The 14420-nt window shown below is 48.4% G+C and overlaps 8 protein-coding genes across 9 annotated transcripts; 6 read left to right on the top strand and 2 right to left on the bottom strand.

Annotated features, from left to right (window-relative positions):
- Positions 1-258: 258 nt before the first annotated feature.
- On the top strand, positions 259-2134 carry Srp54 (splicing regulatory protein 54). The gene has a single exon (XM_017177304.3). The coding sequence runs from the start codon at positions 374-376 to the stop codon at positions 1922-1924; it is 1551 nt and encodes a 516-aa protein (XP_017032793.2). The 5' UTR covers positions 259-373; the 3' UTR covers positions 1925-2134.
- Positions 2135-2583: 449 nt separating this feature from the next.
- Positions 2584-4573, top strand: yip2 (yippee interacting protein 2). Its single transcript, XM_017177292.3, has 5 exons — positions 2584-2734; positions 3002-3168; positions 3315-4088; positions 4145-4299; positions 4371-4573. Exons 1-5 carry the CDS (start codon positions 2716-2718, stop codon positions 4450-4452), a joined length of 1197 nt encoding a protein of 398 aa, XP_017032781.1. The 5' UTR covers positions 2584-2715; the 3' UTR covers positions 4453-4573.
- On the bottom strand, positions 4549-5579 carry LOC108082029 (translocon-associated protein subunit gamma). Its single transcript, XM_017177299.2, has 2 exons — positions 5301-5579; positions 4549-5239 (listed from the first exon to the last, which is right to left on the bottom strand). The coding sequence occupies exons 1-2, from the start codon at positions 5446-5448 to the stop codon at positions 4815-4817; spliced, it is 573 nt and encodes a 190-aa protein (XP_017032788.1). The 5' UTR covers positions 5449-5579; the 3' UTR covers positions 4549-4814.
- Positions 5580-5837: 258 nt separating this feature from the next.
- LOC108082027 (enoyl-CoA delta isomerase 1, mitochondrial) lies at positions 5838-7303 on the top strand. 2 transcript variants are annotated; one of them, XM_017177295.2, is made up of 4 exons: positions 5838-6013; positions 6289-6522; positions 6582-6728; positions 6784-7303. In XM_017177295.2, the coding sequence occupies exons 2-4, from the start codon at positions 6295-6297 to the stop codon at positions 7252-7254; spliced, it is 846 nt and encodes a 281-aa protein (XP_017032784.1). In that variant the 5' UTR covers positions 5838-6013; positions 6289-6294; the 3' UTR covers positions 7255-7303. The 2 variants fall into 2 exon arrangements, with proteins under 2 accessions (XP_017032784.1, XP_017032785.1); XM_017177296.3 differs by having other exon boundaries at positions 6001-6125.
- A 63-nt stretch (positions 7304-7366) lies between these two features.
- Positions 7367-8706, top strand: LOC108082028 (enoyl-CoA delta isomerase 1, mitochondrial-like). Its single transcript, XM_017177298.3, has 4 exons — positions 7367-7522; positions 7601-7883; positions 7948-8094; positions 8149-8706. Exons 2-4 carry the CDS (start codon positions 7656-7658, stop codon positions 8617-8619), a joined length of 846 nt encoding a protein of 281 aa, XP_017032787.1. The 5' UTR covers positions 7367-7522; positions 7601-7655; the 3' UTR covers positions 8620-8706.
- An 81-nt stretch (positions 8707-8787) lies between these two features.
- LOC108082026 (enoyl-CoA delta isomerase 1, mitochondrial) lies at positions 8788-10228 on the top strand. Its single transcript, XM_017177294.3, has 4 exons — positions 8788-8879; positions 8972-9243; positions 9298-9444; positions 9510-10228. Exons 2-4 carry the CDS (start codon positions 9016-9018, stop codon positions 9975-9977), a joined length of 843 nt encoding a protein of 280 aa, XP_017032783.1. The 5' UTR covers positions 8788-8879; positions 8972-9015; the 3' UTR covers positions 9978-10228.
- A 136-nt stretch (positions 10229-10364) lies between these two features.
- Positions 10365-11575, top strand: LOC108082023 (enoyl-CoA delta isomerase 1, mitochondrial). The gene is made up of 3 exons (XM_017177291.3): positions 10365-10771; positions 10831-10977; positions 11034-11575. The coding sequence occupies exons 1-3, from the start codon at positions 10511-10513 to the stop codon at positions 11493-11495; spliced, it is 870 nt and encodes a 289-aa protein (XP_017032780.1). The 5' UTR covers positions 10365-10510; the 3' UTR covers positions 11496-11575.
- Positions 11560-13574, bottom strand: TbCMF46. The gene is made up of 6 exons (XM_017177290.2): positions 13325-13574; positions 12991-13274; positions 12740-12918; positions 12131-12683; positions 11743-12077; positions 11560-11686 (listed from the first exon to the last, which is right to left on the bottom strand). The coding sequence occupies exons 1-6, from the start codon at positions 13572-13574 to the stop codon at positions 11560-11562; spliced, it is 1728 nt and encodes a 575-aa protein (XP_017032779.1).
- Positions 13575-14420: the final 846 nt, after the last annotated feature.

Genomic DNA, 14420 nt, shown 5'->3' with positions numbered 1-14420 from the left:
TTTATATCGATATTCAATAGTGATGAGCACGGATTTTCTAGAGGACAATAACTCTCCTTTTAAAAGCTAGCTTATTTTATTATATAAGATTTTGCCTTTTATAAACTCTGACAAATATAGGTTTGTATCGGCCTTGTTAAATAGCGGGACTTAAGTGCTAGGAGACAAACAGAACCAGCGGAATAAAGCTAGAGAACCACCTCTAGCACAGATGCGTCACACGTGCCATCGATTAATCGCAGCCCCGGTGCGGCAATCGGTACTCAGCGAATTGCAACCCTTCGTTTTTTTCGCTTGGCTCTCGTAGGTTAATTAAACACTTTTGCGAATAAAACGCCATCTAAATCGAGGACGCACCGAGAAACTAGCAATCATGGCTGGCGGCAACACCCCGCGTGTGATCCAGGTGACCAACATTGCGCCGCAGGCCACCAAGGACCAGATGCAGACGCTGTTTGGAAACATCGGCAAGATTGAGGAGATCCGCCTGTACCCCACCATCCGGGATGTCTCCTGCCCCGTGCAGTCGCGCATCTGCTATGTGAAGTACACGGAAACCAACAGTGTGCCGGTAGCCCAGCACCTGACCAACACGGTGTTCATCGACCGCGCCCTGATTGTCATACCTGTGCTGGCCATTCCTGAGGAATACCGCGCCCTGGAGATGCTCAAGAATGGCACCATTGTACCTGGTCTCCAAAAACCCGATTCTAAGCTGCCGCCGGAGGTGATCAACCGTATAGAGGGCCAGCTGCCGCAGCAGGTCATCAAGACCTATGACCCGAAGCTCGTGGAGTTCAATCTCCCGGAGTACCCGGCTCTGCCCTCATTCTATGACGCCCGCAAGATCGAGGAGATCCGACGCACCATCATAGTGTGCGATGTAAAGAACGAGTGGCGCCTGGACGACCTGATGGACTGCTTCCAGCGCGCCGGCGAGGTGAAGTACGCTCGGTGGGCCGAAAAGGACAACAAGACGTACTGCATGATCGAGTTCTGCGAACAGACCAGCATCATCCACGCACTGCGCATGCAGGGCCAAGAGTTCAAGGGCGGCTACCTGAGCGTCTACCACTCAACCTATTCGATTACCAAACCGGAGGCCAAGTCGAATGAGGCCGCGCAAGCAGAGATTGAGGAGGCGATGACTATTGTGAAGGAGGCGCAGAGTATGATCTCGGCAGCCATTGACCCGGTGATCGGAATGCTTGCCAAGGATAAGCGCCGTAGGTCCCGCTCTCGCTCGCGCTCTCGGGAACGTCGTACCAGTCGCTCCCGCTCGCACCGCTCAACGTCCAGACGGCGTTCCAGGCGCTCCGGCTCAAGGGAGCGTCGTAGCGTATCCCGTTCCCGCCGCTCACGGTCGCGCGGTAAGCACTCATCACGATCCCGCAGCAAGCGGTCGAGATCCCGCCATCGTCGCAGCACCTCGCGCTCTAGGAGATCACGTTCCCGCGGCGGCAAGCACTCGCGCTCCTCCAGGTCGCGTGGCAAACGCTCGAGGTCCCGTCATCGTCGCAGTCCCTCTCGTTCCCGCCGCTCCCGGTCCCACGGAGTCGCAGTGGCACCCAGTGGAAACGGTAAGCGTTCCCGATCCCGCGAGCGCAGCAAGAAATCACACCGCAGCGAGAAGCGCTCCTCACGTTCACCCCGCTCCAGGAGCAAGCGCAGTTCCCCATCGCCGCCGCCGGTAGTCACCAGCACCAAGTCACGGTCCAGCCGCAGCAAGGACTCGGCCCTCGCCACATCCAAGTCCTCATCCTCACGACGACGCGACCGCTCACGCTCTGCGGAAACACGGAAACTTAAATCCATCTCCGAGGACACTGAGGCGAAGAGCTCGCGCTCCAGCGCCGATTCAAAGTCACGCAAGTCGGTGAGCGTCGAGAAATCGGACAATATGGACATCTCCAACTCGCCCTAGACATATAGAGATTACCCATTACTTTAAAATAAAAACAGAACTTAAGTCACGCCGTCTGCATTACAGCCCGATTTCCCATTGGCCACAACAATATTTGTATTTCACTCTCAAAGTGTCCTAGTTCCCAAGCATAAAGTCTACTCCTAAATCAGCATTTTCGCATTCTTAACTCTAGAAAAACCCTTGAAAAATACACAATAAGCTAAATAATTGTATGTTTTATTTGGATTGCGAATCTGGTGAAATAGATCTGGCACGGAACTTGCTACGGGCTAAGTTTTCAGGGAGTAATGGCAGCTATCTTATCTTCTAATTCTTTTTATTGATTTTAATAAATAGAATTATTTGATCACTAAACTTTCAAGAAAGAACCTTCAATATAATTTTTACATGTTCTTATTTCTCGTTTGCACTAATACTTCAATTATAAAAGAAATCATGCAATCAGAATATTGGGTATTTTAAGATTTCCTTTTAAAGAAAAGTAGATTGACAAAAAATATTGTGGTTTTACTTGGGCTATGGTTATTTTCTCTCTGTGGATCCAACAGCTGAAGGTTTGCTGCGAGGGAGGGCTTGTCTGTTTCGTTGCTGTGGAAGCTTTCGAAAGCAACGCCAGCCGGCAAGAGGTAACGAGAGTCCAAAGAGCTTTCATCCAATAATATGTCGGCGGCGGCAACGAGTCGCGACCAGAAGTCGAAAGTTATAGCACCGCAGTAGTCGCTTTTCGCTTGCCTTAAGCTACATATATTTTATTTTTACCATAAGTAAGAAGTGAATAAGTCCGCAAAATGTCTGCTGCTACAAAAGGTATATAATCGTGACTCCCCGTCCTTCTGGGTATTAAAGGATGCTTGCGGCTGAGATGCAAAATGATCGTATCTAGTGGGTCTGAACTTTGGACTTGTTGATGTCTTATCTGATGCTATCCCCCGCGCTCAGCCGGTTGCACTTTGGACCTGTTGAATCGAAAACAAGAGTCCGCCTTAGTTAATTGCTATTTTAGCTATCACTCTTGTCTACGCACATTAGACACATGTATGTTCTATATTTATGTATATTTGTGTTCTATATAAGGTATCTATATTGTGGCTGCCAAGCGCACGGCCTTTGGCACTTTCGGTGGCTCCTTGAAGGGCATTAACCAGACCCAACTCCAAACCACGGCGGCAAAGGCTGCTCTGGATGCTGCCGGGCTAAAGGGAGAACAAGTGGACACCGTCATCGTGGGTAATGTGATTGCGGTGAGTTCGATAAATATTTACATAAAAAGCTTACAGACTATTAAATAAAATAAATGTAATAAATAATTAAAATATAACAATAAACAGATAATATTAAAGTTAACTGTGAAATTAAACATATTCTAAAATTCTTCTGTTTCCCTCAGTCTTCCTCCACAGATGGTATTTACGTTCCCCGTCATGTGGGTCTTAACTGCGGCGTGCCCATCGAGAAACCCGCCTTGGGCATCAACCGCCTGTGCGGTTCGGGCTTCCAGTCGATCGTGAACGGAGCACAGGACATTCTGGTTGGCGCTGCCAAGATTGCGCTCACCGGCGGAGTGGAGAACATGTCCCAGAGCCCGTTCATCGCCCGCAACATCCGTTTCGGCACCACTCTGGGAGCCAACTATAACCTTGAGGACGCTCTGTGGGCTGGACTCACCGACACCTATTGCAAGCTACCCATGGCTCTAACCGCCGAGAATCTGGCCGATCAATACAAGATCTCTAGGGAGCGCGTGGACGAGTTCTCGCTGCTCTCCCAAAAGAATTGGGAGAAGGGCCAGAAAGAGGGCGCCTTCAATGCCGAGATTACCCCTATCAAGCTGAAGGTCAAGGGCAAGGAGGTAGACTTCGTGGTGGACGAGCATCCGCGTCCCAAGACCACTATTGAGGGTCTGAACAAGCTGCCCTCTCTGTTCAAGAAGAACGGAGTGGTCACGGCCGGAACTGCCTCTGGTATCTGTGACGGAGCTTCAGCTGTGATTGTGGCTTCTGAGGAAGCTCTCAAGGAGTATAACCTGACGCCTCTTGCCCGGCTGGTGGCCTTCTCTTTTGTGGGCGTGAAGCCAGAGATCATGGGCATTGGTCCCGTGCCTGCCATTCAGAATGTCCTAAAGGTTTCTGGCAAGAAACTGGAGGATATTGATCTAATTGAGGTACCAAATTGTATATAACGATAAATTTTAGCACATCTCAACAATTTTCCTTCCAGATCAACGAAGCCTTTGCTGCCCAGACTCTGGCCTGTGCCGATGCCCTGAAACTAGATCCCTCGAAACTTAATGTCAATGGCGGAGCCATTGCTCTGGGTCATCCCCTGGGCGCCAGTGGCTCTCGCATCACTGGACACTTGGTGCATGAGTTGCAGTAAGTTTTCTCCTATAGATTTGATAGCTTGAAATCTTTTACCAATATGCGTGTTACCCGCTTCATTCCAGGCGCAAGAAGTTGAAGTACGGCATCGGATCTGCCTGTATCGGAGGTGGTCAGGGCATCGCTCTGCTGTTGGAGGCTGTATGAGAGAGTTGATCCACCTCGAACTCAACCTGCATTTACATTTAAAATTAGTGCTGAAAATTCCCTGCTTTTAAACATCCCTCGATAGTAATAAAGCGATTATTTAACTTTACAATTTATTAAATCATCTGCGTATGGAAGTTGATCAGCTTTCTACAAGAAAGACAACAAGTTTGTGTTTACACTATAAAATTGCTATGTTCGCGCTGCTGGAAATGCTGGTCGGCATGGGACTGGAGGATGAAGAACGGACCGGTGCCACACACGACCGATGAACGGAATTCTTGCCCGCTGTCCAAGGGAATCTCTTAAAGGGCCTTACATTACGAGTACATGAACATGGCAAGTCATGAAGGGATGTTTGTTCAGTTCGATTGGGCGCTGGTGGAGAAGAGCGCCAGGGCGCCGCTGGCGATGCCCACCGAAAAGATGTAGTTAACGAACGGCGTGGAGTTCTTCAGCAGGAAGAAGCTGATGAAGATAATCACGGCCAGGTAGATGGCGTTGTTGTAGAAGATAGCGAAGGTGGTGGCCTCGTAGTCGGCCACCTCGTTCTTCTTCCACAGAATGCGCTCGTCCTTCTCCTTGCGGGTCACCTTCTTGTCGTCGCCCACCTGACGGTTCACCTCGCGGGTAACGGCCTCCTCCCTGCGTCCGGCGATCTTGTGCTTTAGCTGGAACTTGATGTTCTTGTAGGCGGTGGCCATCAAGTAGGTGCTAGCGGCAGTCACCAGCACGAACAGGATGGAGCTGGGCCACAGGTCCATGTTGTGGATGCGCCAGAAGAGCCCTGCAAAGCCCCATGTTCATTCATCAAGGGTCCGAAACTATCAACGTGTCACTATACTCACAGATTGGCACAGCGGACACGATGAAGGCATTGCCGTAAAACAGCGCCGAGGACTTGGTGCTCACGTTACGGCTAAAATCCTGCAGGAGCAGCTCCTCCTCTTTGGTGAATCCAGAAGATTGCACTTTTTGTTGCTTTCCTGAGCCCATTTTCAGTTAAGTTTTAGTAGAGAAAGTTGCTGGAGCGTAGTCGAGGCGAACACCGAATCAAAATGTACACGAATGCAAGAATGGCAGTCGCTGTCGGCACCGAATGTGACGTGTAAACGTCAAAACTCAGAGTTGCATTCCGTCTGCCAACAGTGTTGCCAATTTAGCTATTTTGTCACTAGATCTAACTTTGTCAATTGGCAAATGCCGAATAAAAATAGAGGCTAATGTCAAATAAAACGTAACAATAAAAGTTATTTTTTAATATTTTACAATGTGATTTTCTTTAGTTTTGAAGTTTCCTCCTTATTTCATTAGCTACTTAGCTATTTTATGACCCGAGGGACCAACACTGCCTGTCAAGTGACATTAGCCGATATTCGATAGCCGCCAAAAGGAGCATTATTGTCTATCGCCATGGGGGCGCAGTAGTAGTTTTAATTTAACAGAAATTATTATCAAGAAATTAGTTGGCACTTCCTAGTTACTACAGATTTAGAACTAGTAATCAAATAAGTTGGGATATTTATATAGTTGTAAACCAAAAGGAGGATATACTTTGGAGGTAAGCCACTGGCTACTTGATCCCCATCACTACTTCCCTGCCCTTCGATAGCAGCGCAACAAGTTCCAAAGATTTCAGTGTTTAAGTTTGGTCGTTTAAACAGTCGAATCTAGTGAGTTATTCAGCTTCAAGATAGTAAATTCAGTAATTTTAATTATATAACTTAAATTAGTAACTTAAATTATGTTTTTATGAGTTAATACCTCTAGTTAAGGATGAAACGGGCCCCAGTCCAAAGGTCACTGGCAGTTGTTTACATTTTTCGCACATTTCAGATCAAAATGCTGCGTTCAAAACTCCTCAGCCTGGTGACCCGCAGTGGCTCCAGCCGTCTGATGTCCACTGGAACAAAGCTGACATCGGTGGAGGTCAACGACAAGACAGGAATTGCCACTCTCACAATGAACCGGCCACCAGTAAACGGCCTCAACTTGGAACTTCTGCAGGATCTGAAGGCCTCCATTGATGAAATTGAAGGCAACAAGAGCAGAGGCCTCATTCTGACATCTGTAAGTCATACATAACTGGAAATGGTTATAAGTTGCTAACTACAAATTCTGCTCTCCAGTCCAGTCCCACAATATTCTCCGCTGGCCTGGACATTCTAGAGATGTACAAGCCGGATAAGGATCGGATTCGTGCCTTCTGGTCGCAGTTGCAGGATACGTGGCTAGCCCTCTACGGCAGCAGTGTGCCCACGGCGGCCGCCATTAATGTACGTACCCAGAAGCCAATCAAAGATACTTCTTTAACTTATTTTGTATTTCTAGGGCCACTCACCTGCCGGCGGATGTCTCTTGGCCACATCCTGCGAATACAGAGTCATGCTGCCAAAATTTACAATTGGGTTGAACGAAACCCAGCTGGGTATTGTGGCGCCCAAGTGGTTTATGTCCGCCTTTCTGAGTGTTCTTCCGCAGCGAGAAGCAGAGCGAGCTCTCAACCAAGGACGCATGTTTAGCACAGAAGAGGCCTTGAAGGTGGGTCTGATTGATGAGACTGCCAACAGCAAGGAGGAGGCCATCGAAAAGTGCGCTGCCTTCATTGGCACCTTTGCCAAGGTCAATCCTCTGGCTCGATCGCTGACCAAGCAGCAATTCCGGGCTGCCGACCTCCAGCAATTGGAGAACGAGCGCAAAGAGGATCTGGAGAAGTTCCTGTTTTTTGTTAACCAGCCCGCCGTTCAGAAGGGTCTGGGCATTTACCTCGAGGGCCTTAAAAAGAAGGCCAAGAAGCAATAATTTCAAGATTTTATAACAAAGTTAAATAAAAAGTTTTACCTTTAATGAAGCTTTATTTTAGAATTTTACTCAGAAAAAGACAATTAGAATTCAAATGTTACCTTTACTCATCGAAAAGCAATTTGAAACAGGTTGTATTCGATAGTTACCACACCGCCTATTCGATAGCTGATAACACTGGCCAAAAAGTGTACCAACAAAGATCAGTTTGAGCCATCTTCCGAGGAAACCATATTTGTTAAATACCTTCGTTAAACTTGTAGCCAAGGTTAGTTAGGAAAAAATGTTGGAACAATGCCAAGGGAAATGTTGTAACGTGTATTTTTTCTTATCTATTTATTTTTAGACAAACATCCACTGGCCGGCACCTGGGCAAAGTTCATATTTCGTACATAACAACAATGCTGCATACGAATCTCTCGAGACTTTTGGCCAGCGGAGGCCCAAAAAGGTTGATATCCACCGTCAATAAGCTGACCACGGTGGAGGTTAACGACAAGACCGGGATCGCCATTCTCACTATGAACCGCCCACCCGTAAATGGCCTCAACTTGGAGCTGCTGCAGGATCTAAAGTCCTCCATTGACGAAATCGAAGGTAACAAGAGCAGAGGCCTCATTTTGACATCTGTAAGTAGTATCTGAAGACGAAAGGGATTTGAATATGCCAATAACATTTGAATATTACCTGCAGTCCAGTCCTACAATATTCTCCGCTGGCCTGGACATTCTGGAGATGTACAAGCCAGATATGGACAGGTGTCGTGCATTTTGGTCGCAGTTGCAGGAAACATGGCTGGCACTCTATGGCAGCAGTGTCCCGACGGCAGCCGCCATCAACGTAGGTTTTTAAGGACACCCAGAGATCCATTCTGAACACCTTTCGTATTTATAGGGCCACTCCCCCGCCGGTGGATGTCTATTGGCCACGTCCTGCGAGTACCGAGTAATGGTGCCAAAATTTACAATTGGGCTAAATGAAACCCAGCTGGGTATGATTGCACCGCAGTGGTTTATGTCCGCCTTCCTGAGTGTCCTGCCACAGCGAGAAGCAGAGCGAGCCCTGAATCAAGGACGCATGTTCACCACAGAAGAGGCCTTGAGGGTGGGTTTGATTGATGAGACTGCCAACAGCAAGGAGGAGGCCATTGAAAAGTGCGCTGCCTTCATTGGCACCTTTGCCAAGGTCAATCCTCTGGCTCGATCGCTGACCAAGCAGCAATTCCGGGCAGCCGATCTTCAGCAATTGAAAAACGGACGCAAGGAGGATCTGGAAAAGTTCCTGTTCACTGTTAGCCAGCCGGCGCTTCAAAAGGGTCTGGGTATATACCTCGAAGGTCTTAAGAAGAAGGTCAAGAAGCAATAACTTCACTTGATGGATAAATCCTTAAATTTTGTAATTTCTATAAAATGTATTATATATACTTTATTAAAACCAACAACGATACTGGCACACGCTCAAATTGAAAATTCATTTAATACATATCTTTGAAATTGATTGTATTCGATATTTACAATTGCGCCTGCTCGATTGTTGATAACGATTGACTGGAAATTTTCCATCGAGGATCAGTCGAATTGAACTGGCGCAGATACAAATTTTAAAGTGCAAAAATTATATCCAAGGTGAGTTTGGGAAACACTCCTAGATGGGTAAAGGTATAATGTGTTATCTATTATTGTAATAATTTGGATTAAAATCCATTATCCCAACGTAGCCGGCACCTGGACAAAGGTCATATTTCGTACATATCAAAGAACAATGCTGCACTCGAATCTCTTGAGACTTGTGGCCCGCGGAGGGCCAAAGAGGTGGATGAGCACCACGACCAAACTGACATCGGTGGAGGTCAACGACAAGACCGGAATCGCCACCCTCACATTGAACCGGCCACCCGTGAACAGCCAAAACGTCCAGTTGCTGGTGGACCTGCAATCGTCCATCGGCGAAATTGAGAGCAACAAGAGTCGCGGACTCATTTTAACCTCCGTAAGACGGTCACTTAATCGTTGGGTTATGTAACTAGGTACATATTCTTTGCAGGCGTGCTCCAATGTGTTTTCAGCCGGTCTGGACATCCTCGAAATGTACAATACGGACGAGGAGCGCCTTAGAACCATTTGGACCGAGCTGCAAAACGCCTGGATTGCCCTGTACGGCAGCAGCTTGCCCACGGCTGCCGCCATTAATGTTAGTTGAACCTTTAGTAAATACAAATTCTTTAGAACCTTCTCTGATATCCTTTGTTTTCCCAGGGCCACGCACCTGCTGGAGGATGCCTGCTGGCCACCGCCTGCGAGTATCGGGTGATGCTGCCAAAGCGCCTCATCGGACTGAACGAAACCCAGCTGGGGATCATTGCGCCCAAATGGCTGATGTCCGGCTTCCTTAATGTCTTACCTCAGCGCGTTGCCGAGCGTGCTCTTACCCAAGGTCGCCTGTTTACCACGGAAGAGGCACTGGCGGAAGGCCTGGTCGATGAAATCGCCAACACCAAGGAGGAGGCGCTGGAGAAGTGCGCTGCCTTTATTGGAAGCTTTACCAAGGTGAATCCTCTGGCTCGGTCGCTGACAAAGCTGCAGTTCCGGGCGGAGAATATTAAGGAGTTTGAGAAGATACGCAAAAAGGATGTGGAGGACTTTGTGGCCCTCGCCAGCCGTCCTGAGGTCCAGAAGGGTATGGGCATCTACCTTGAAAACCTGAAGAAGAAGAGCAAGAAGTAGAGCAGAGTCTCTATGCAATTGTATAATCATTTTATTATTTCTACGTTTACTTAGTAAGCTAATCAGAAATGCATTTATTTAATTTAAGAAGTTTAAAATTATTATTGTTATCCCACTAACTATTTTTTGATGAACTTAATTATTTTTAAATTCCCGATATAATTACCAGTCGTTTTTCCAACTTTGCCCAATTAAAATTAATTTAATAATTAAATTAACTAATTTTAATAAATAAGGGCAACACGTAAAAATCCCGAAAATCTCTCAAATTTAATGAATTAATATTTAATAACTTTAAGTGACTTTCTTTTGGGCTTATGGTTTCAGAGGATACAAGTTTGCTGATCGCCATTTCCTGCTGCCGTGTAAACTTCGCCTGGAAAAGCTTGATCAGCTGACGATCGCTTGGGCTTGAGTGTTTTGTTTTTCTTCGGTTCGCAACTCGACTTTGTATATGATAAACAGGTTAATTTGTTTAAATTCATGCCTGCCGCTCAGTGCGTGATTGCTGCTCCAAACTGAAAGTCGTAGTAATGTTGCGTAACAGGCTGATAGACACGTTCGGGCGGATAAAACCCATCCTTTGCGGAGCCCAATCCCTTCGATCCTTGGCGAACGTGGGGTCGAGCACTACAAAGCTGACTACCATCGAGGTGGATGATAAGAGTGGCATTGCCACCTTATCGATGAACCTGGCGCCAGTCAATACGCTGACCATGGAGCTAATGCACGACCTGATCGAGTCCATCAACCAAATCGAGAGCAACAAAAGTCGCGGCCTCATCCTGACGTCGGTGAGTATCTGGCATTGAGCAGGCTATTTGGGTTTAATCTACGTATGTATGTTTTGCAGAGTAATGACAAGGTTTTCTCCGCTGGCCTCGATCTCAAGGAACTGCTGGAACCGGACAGGGAGCGCCTGAAGGAGTTCTGGACCTTGTTCCAGGACCTGTGGCTCGCCTTGCATCTCTGCGGTCTTCCCACTGCGGCGGCCGTTAATGTGAGTTTAACTTTTCGCGAGCGATCTAGGTGATTGTAAGTGATTCTTCCGCCCAGGGTCATGCTCCTGCCGCTGGCTGCGTTCTGGCCACAGCCTGCGAGTACCGCGTGATGCTCCCGGATCTCTTTATCGGCATCCACGCCACCCGCTTTAGCTTCGTCATCTCCAAGTGGATGATGCTGTCTTACCAGAGCGTCCTGCCCCGCCGAATTGTGGAGCGATCACTGAACCAAGGTAAGCTCTTCCGCACCGAGGAGGCCCTGGAGGTGGGCCTCGTCGACGAGGTGGCGGATAGCAAGACGGAGGCGCTAGCCAAGTGCGCCGCCTTTATTGGTACCTTCGACAGGGCTAACCCAGTGGCCAGGACATTAACCAAACGGATGTGTCGCGAGCCCGATGTACGGGGGCTCCTGAACGACCGTTCCGGGGATCTGCAGGAGTGTGTGGACTACGTTCTCACGCCCCTTTTTCAGCAGGGACTGTGTGCCCACCTCGAGGGCCTCAAGAAGGGAAAGTAAGGGTTTCGTAGAGTAGATGATAATCCCATTGCATTTATTACTTAATCGTTATTAAAAATTGTTGTTAATCCGAGAGGGAATCATTCTTCGAGTTATTGGTCTCCCGCGGCAGATTGGCCAGCGCCTCTGTCATCATTTCCATGAAGGAATTGATCTCCAGTACCTTGGCTCGGTGACGGTCCACCTCTTTGCTGCGAAGAGAGTGTTTCATTAGAGTCTGTGAGGTGTAATGCTGTGCGGGACATACTTTTTCAGCTTCTTGATCATATCGTCAATGAACTCCCTGCTGCGATTGGCCATGCGATCCTCCCGCTCGTACACCCGCGAGGCGTGAGATTCCCTCATGGCCTCCACTAGCTGCAGAAGTGCGTCTCGATCAGCGATACACTTTCGCAACTCATCGGGAATGGTGCTCAGATCATCGCGCAGGAGCTTGGAGGCGAGGTATTGGGACACAATCTCCGTCATGTTGTCGGCAAAATGGCCACAGACATCGCGCAACTGCTGGAAGCTCACCTGGGCCTGTTCCACAAAGCTGGCCATAAGCTGGGAGATCTTGCGCTTAAAGTTGAGCGTGGAATCCTGAGAAAGGGAACTAGGTATTAATAGAACCGAAGGGGTAACGTAGAGCTCACCTCAACGGCCTCGTGCAAATGAAGCTCCTGAGCCATTAGGCTCTGCCACATCTCGTTCAGGGCATCCTCAAACTGGCCAGTAAGCGTATCCAACTGAGCTGACAGCTCTTCCAAATCGTCATCGCGTTGGTCCAGATCGCGCCACTTTAACCGCATCTCATCGAAGGTTCGCTCCTTGTATTGGAGGAACTCCTCGATTTGTGTTTGACCCTGAGACTGTAGTTCCTCCTGCCCCTCGTACAGATTGGCATTGAAATCCCGGATCTCATCATCCCGCTCGCCAAAGTGCTCCAGACCAAGGCGATAGATCTTCTGGGTCAGCTCGTGAACATCCTTGCTGTACTCCTCGGCCAGTTCCTGCGCTTGAGTTCCTACCAACATCAGAATGCGCCCGTTGTTGTCGTCGCGCCACAAGGACTCGTACAGCTGATGACCATCTAGGTGTTCCACAAAGCTAGAGGCTAAACGCTCCGCCTCGGCCATTTCCCGTTCCTCTGTGGCCAGCCCTTGGATCTCGCGCTCCTGTTTGTCCTCGATCTCGCGCAGTTCGCGGCTGGAGGTATAAATATAATTATTATGAAATATTCAAGACTCGAGGGATATTATTACTAAAAACGCTTCTGGGCTTCTTCGCGCGTCTCCGCCTTGATGAACACGTATTCGTAGTAGTTCAACTGTGGCAGGATGGCAGTCACATATGATGACAAGGGGAAGTCCGGCATTTTGGCAATGGGGTTACCCTCCAAATTGAGCACTCTCAAGCTGCCCACGAAGCGTAGGCGTTCGATCTGTTTAAATCAATGTAATACACCCATTAGAAATTATATATAAATTTAAATTAAAGTCCTGGGGATCGTTACCCCCTCCACAGTGTTGATTAGATTATTGCCAATGCTAAGGATGACCAGTTTTTCCAAAGTCTGCAAGTTCTCGATCTTTTGGATGCGATTGCTAAAGAGTGACAACTTCTCCAGGTTGACCAGCGTCTCTAGGTTCTCGATTCGCGTAATGTAATTGAAGCTTAGATTGAGATCCCTGAGGGCAGTTAGCATGGCTAGGTGCTCGATGACCTCGATCTTGTTGCAGTTCAAGCAAAGCGTGGTTAAATTGGGCATCATCCATAGATGGTCAATCCGCAGGATGTCTGCAAAGCGAAAAAGTTTGAAAAACTCTTGGGAGCTGCACAATGCTTACTCTTGAACTCCAGGCGCATGGTGCGAATGCGTTCGTAGACCACCGGTTCCAGCTGGTGAAGACGTCTCGTCTCGCCCTTTTGGCCTTCCTCAAGATAGGCCGCTTCGATCATGCGGCGATCTATGATGCCCGGCTCCGGGCAGTTAACTTCGTCTAGGAAGCCCCTCAGCGGCTCCTCCTCCTCCTCCTCCACCTCCTCTCCATTTTCTGCCGCACCTTCACTTGGCTTTTTGCTGACCGGCTCGTCCATTTTAGTGGGCTCTCCCAGGACATGTGTCAAGTAGGCGAAACTCGGCGAATGGACACGAAGCCCGGTTGCCAGGGGCAACCCAAACAACTGGGCCCTGCCTAGTAACCATGGCTCGGCGGGTCCACCCCACAAAGTCAAAGCAGGTGTAACTGGAGACCCAGCCAGCCGGCTGCTCGTGGCTCTTCGGCTCTGTATCGTCCGCTCTCCGGGCTGAAGGGGGTGGCGGTCTACTTGGGGTTGCGGTTGCTTGGGTCGTCGCGTTGTTGTGGATATCGGGCCTGGCAGTTGTTAGTGTTTGCTTATCAAATCAACTCCTGTCCGCGAAGGATATCCGCATAGGGAGCAGCCATAAATCGCAGTTAATACTCGAACTAACTACGGATTAGCCCAGGAGATCTCGGATTCAAATGCGATTGCGATTAAGGTACGCCAGGAATGTGACTGTGCTCCTCCTGCCCCATAATTGGATGGGGCCTGAGGCTAGGGATAGGGGAGAGTCCGAGAGGACTTTGTGACAACCCTCGTTCAATCGATAAAGTGACCCCGAACATTAGAGTTTGTTTATTTGCTGGTACACGTTGCGAAAAGTCGCGTATCTCACTATAACGTGTTTGCAGTAATGCCCGATTAGCCATCGGTTGGATGTGCGTGCCCAAAGTTTAAGTGAGTCAACAAATGTGAGGGGTTCAAGGCTGTGACGCAGGATTCAAATAAGAGCCAGGTCGAAATGTGAACCAAACAAACACCCCAAATAACCCAAGTTTATACATATGTATATCGAAGGTGGAAAAAGTTCCCCTCGCATACAGTGAATAAATTATCACCCAAGGAACTCGATTCGCCAAG

The sequence above is a fragment of the Drosophila kikkawai genome, chromosome 2L, assembly GCF_030179895.1.
Source record: "Drosophila kikkawai strain 14028-0561.14 chromosome 2L, DkikHiC1v2, whole genome shotgun sequence".
Taxonomy (NCBI): domain Eukaryota; kingdom Metazoa; phylum Arthropoda; class Insecta; order Diptera; family Drosophilidae; genus Drosophila; species Drosophila kikkawai.
Note: the sequence above shows the minus strand (reverse complement) of the source record. Positions and strands in the feature narration are given on the sequence as shown.

Coding starts and splice junctions, on each gene's coding strand:
- Srp54 (XM_017177304.3), top strand. CDS start 374: ATGGCTGGCGGCAACACCCCGCGTGTGATCCAGGTGACCAACATTGCG.
- yip2 (XM_017177292.3), top strand. Junction 4,089..4,144: donor AGGATATTGATCTAATTGAG/GTACCAAATTGT, acceptor TTTTCCTTCCAG/ATCAACGAAGCCTTTGCTGC. Junction 4,300..4,370: donor CACTTGGTGCATGAGTTGCA/GTAAGTTTTCTC, acceptor GCTTCATTCCAG/GCGCAAGAAGTTGAAGTACG.
- LOC108082029 (XM_017177299.2), bottom strand. CDS start 5,448: ATGGGCTCAGGAAAGCAACAAAAAGTGCAATCTTCTGGATTCACCAAA. Junction 5,240..5,300: donor CGTGTCCGCTGTGCCAATCT/GTGAGTATAGTG, acceptor GGGGCTTTGCAG/GGCTCTTCTGGCGCATCCAC.
- LOC108082027 (XM_017177295.2), top strand. CDS start 6,295: ATGCTGCGTTCAAAACTCCTCAGCCTGGTGACCCGCAGTGGCTCCAGC. Junction 6,523..6,581: donor GAGGCCTCATTCTGACATCT/GTAAGTCATACA, acceptor TCTGCTCTCCAG/TCCAGTCCCACAATATTCTC. Junction 6,729..6,783: donor CCACGGCGGCCGCCATTAAT/GTACGTACCCAG, acceptor TTGTATTTCTAG/GGCCACTCACCTGCCGGCGG.
- LOC108082028 (XM_017177298.3), top strand. CDS start 7,656: ATGCTGCATACGAATCTCTCGAGACTTTTGGCCAGCGGAGGCCCAAAA. Junction 7,884..7,947: donor GAGGCCTCATTTTGACATCT/GTAAGTAGTATC, acceptor TATTACCTGCAG/TCCAGTCCTACAATATTCTC. Junction 8,095..8,148: donor CGACGGCAGCCGCCATCAAC/GTAGGTTTTTAA, acceptor TCGTATTTATAG/GGCCACTCCCCCGCCGGTGG.
- LOC108082026 (XM_017177294.3), top strand. CDS start 9,016: ATGCTGCACTCGAATCTCTTGAGACTTGTGGCCCGCGGAGGGCCAAAG. Junction 9,244..9,297: donor GCGGACTCATTTTAACCTCC/GTAAGACGGTCA, acceptor TATTCTTTGCAG/GCGTGCTCCAATGTGTTTTC. Junction 9,445..9,509: donor CCACGGCTGCCGCCATTAAT/GTTAGTTGAACC, acceptor TTGTTTTCCCAG/GGCCACGCACCTGCTGGAGG.
- LOC108082023 (XM_017177291.3), top strand. CDS start 10,511: ATGTTGCGTAACAGGCTGATAGACACGTTCGGGCGGATAAAACCCATC. Junction 10,772..10,830: donor GCGGCCTCATCCTGACGTCG/GTGAGTATCTGG, acceptor TATGTTTTGCAG/AGTAATGACAAGGTTTTCTC. Junction 10,978..11,033: donor CCACTGCGGCGGCCGTTAAT/GTGAGTTTAACT, acceptor TCTTCCGCCCAG/GGTCATGCTCCTGCCGCTGG.
- TbCMF46 (XM_017177290.2), bottom strand. CDS start 13,574: ATGGACGAGCCGGTCAGCAAAAAGCCAAGTGAAGGTGCGGCAGAAAAT. Junction 12,078..12,130: donor ATTTGCACGAGGCCGTTGAG/GTGAGCTCTACG, acceptor TCCCTTTCTCAG/GATTCCACGCTCAACTTTAA. Junction 11,687..11,742: donor ATGATCAAGAAGCTGAAAAA/GTATGTCCCGCA, acceptor CTCTCTTCGCAG/CAAAGAGGTGGACCGTCACC.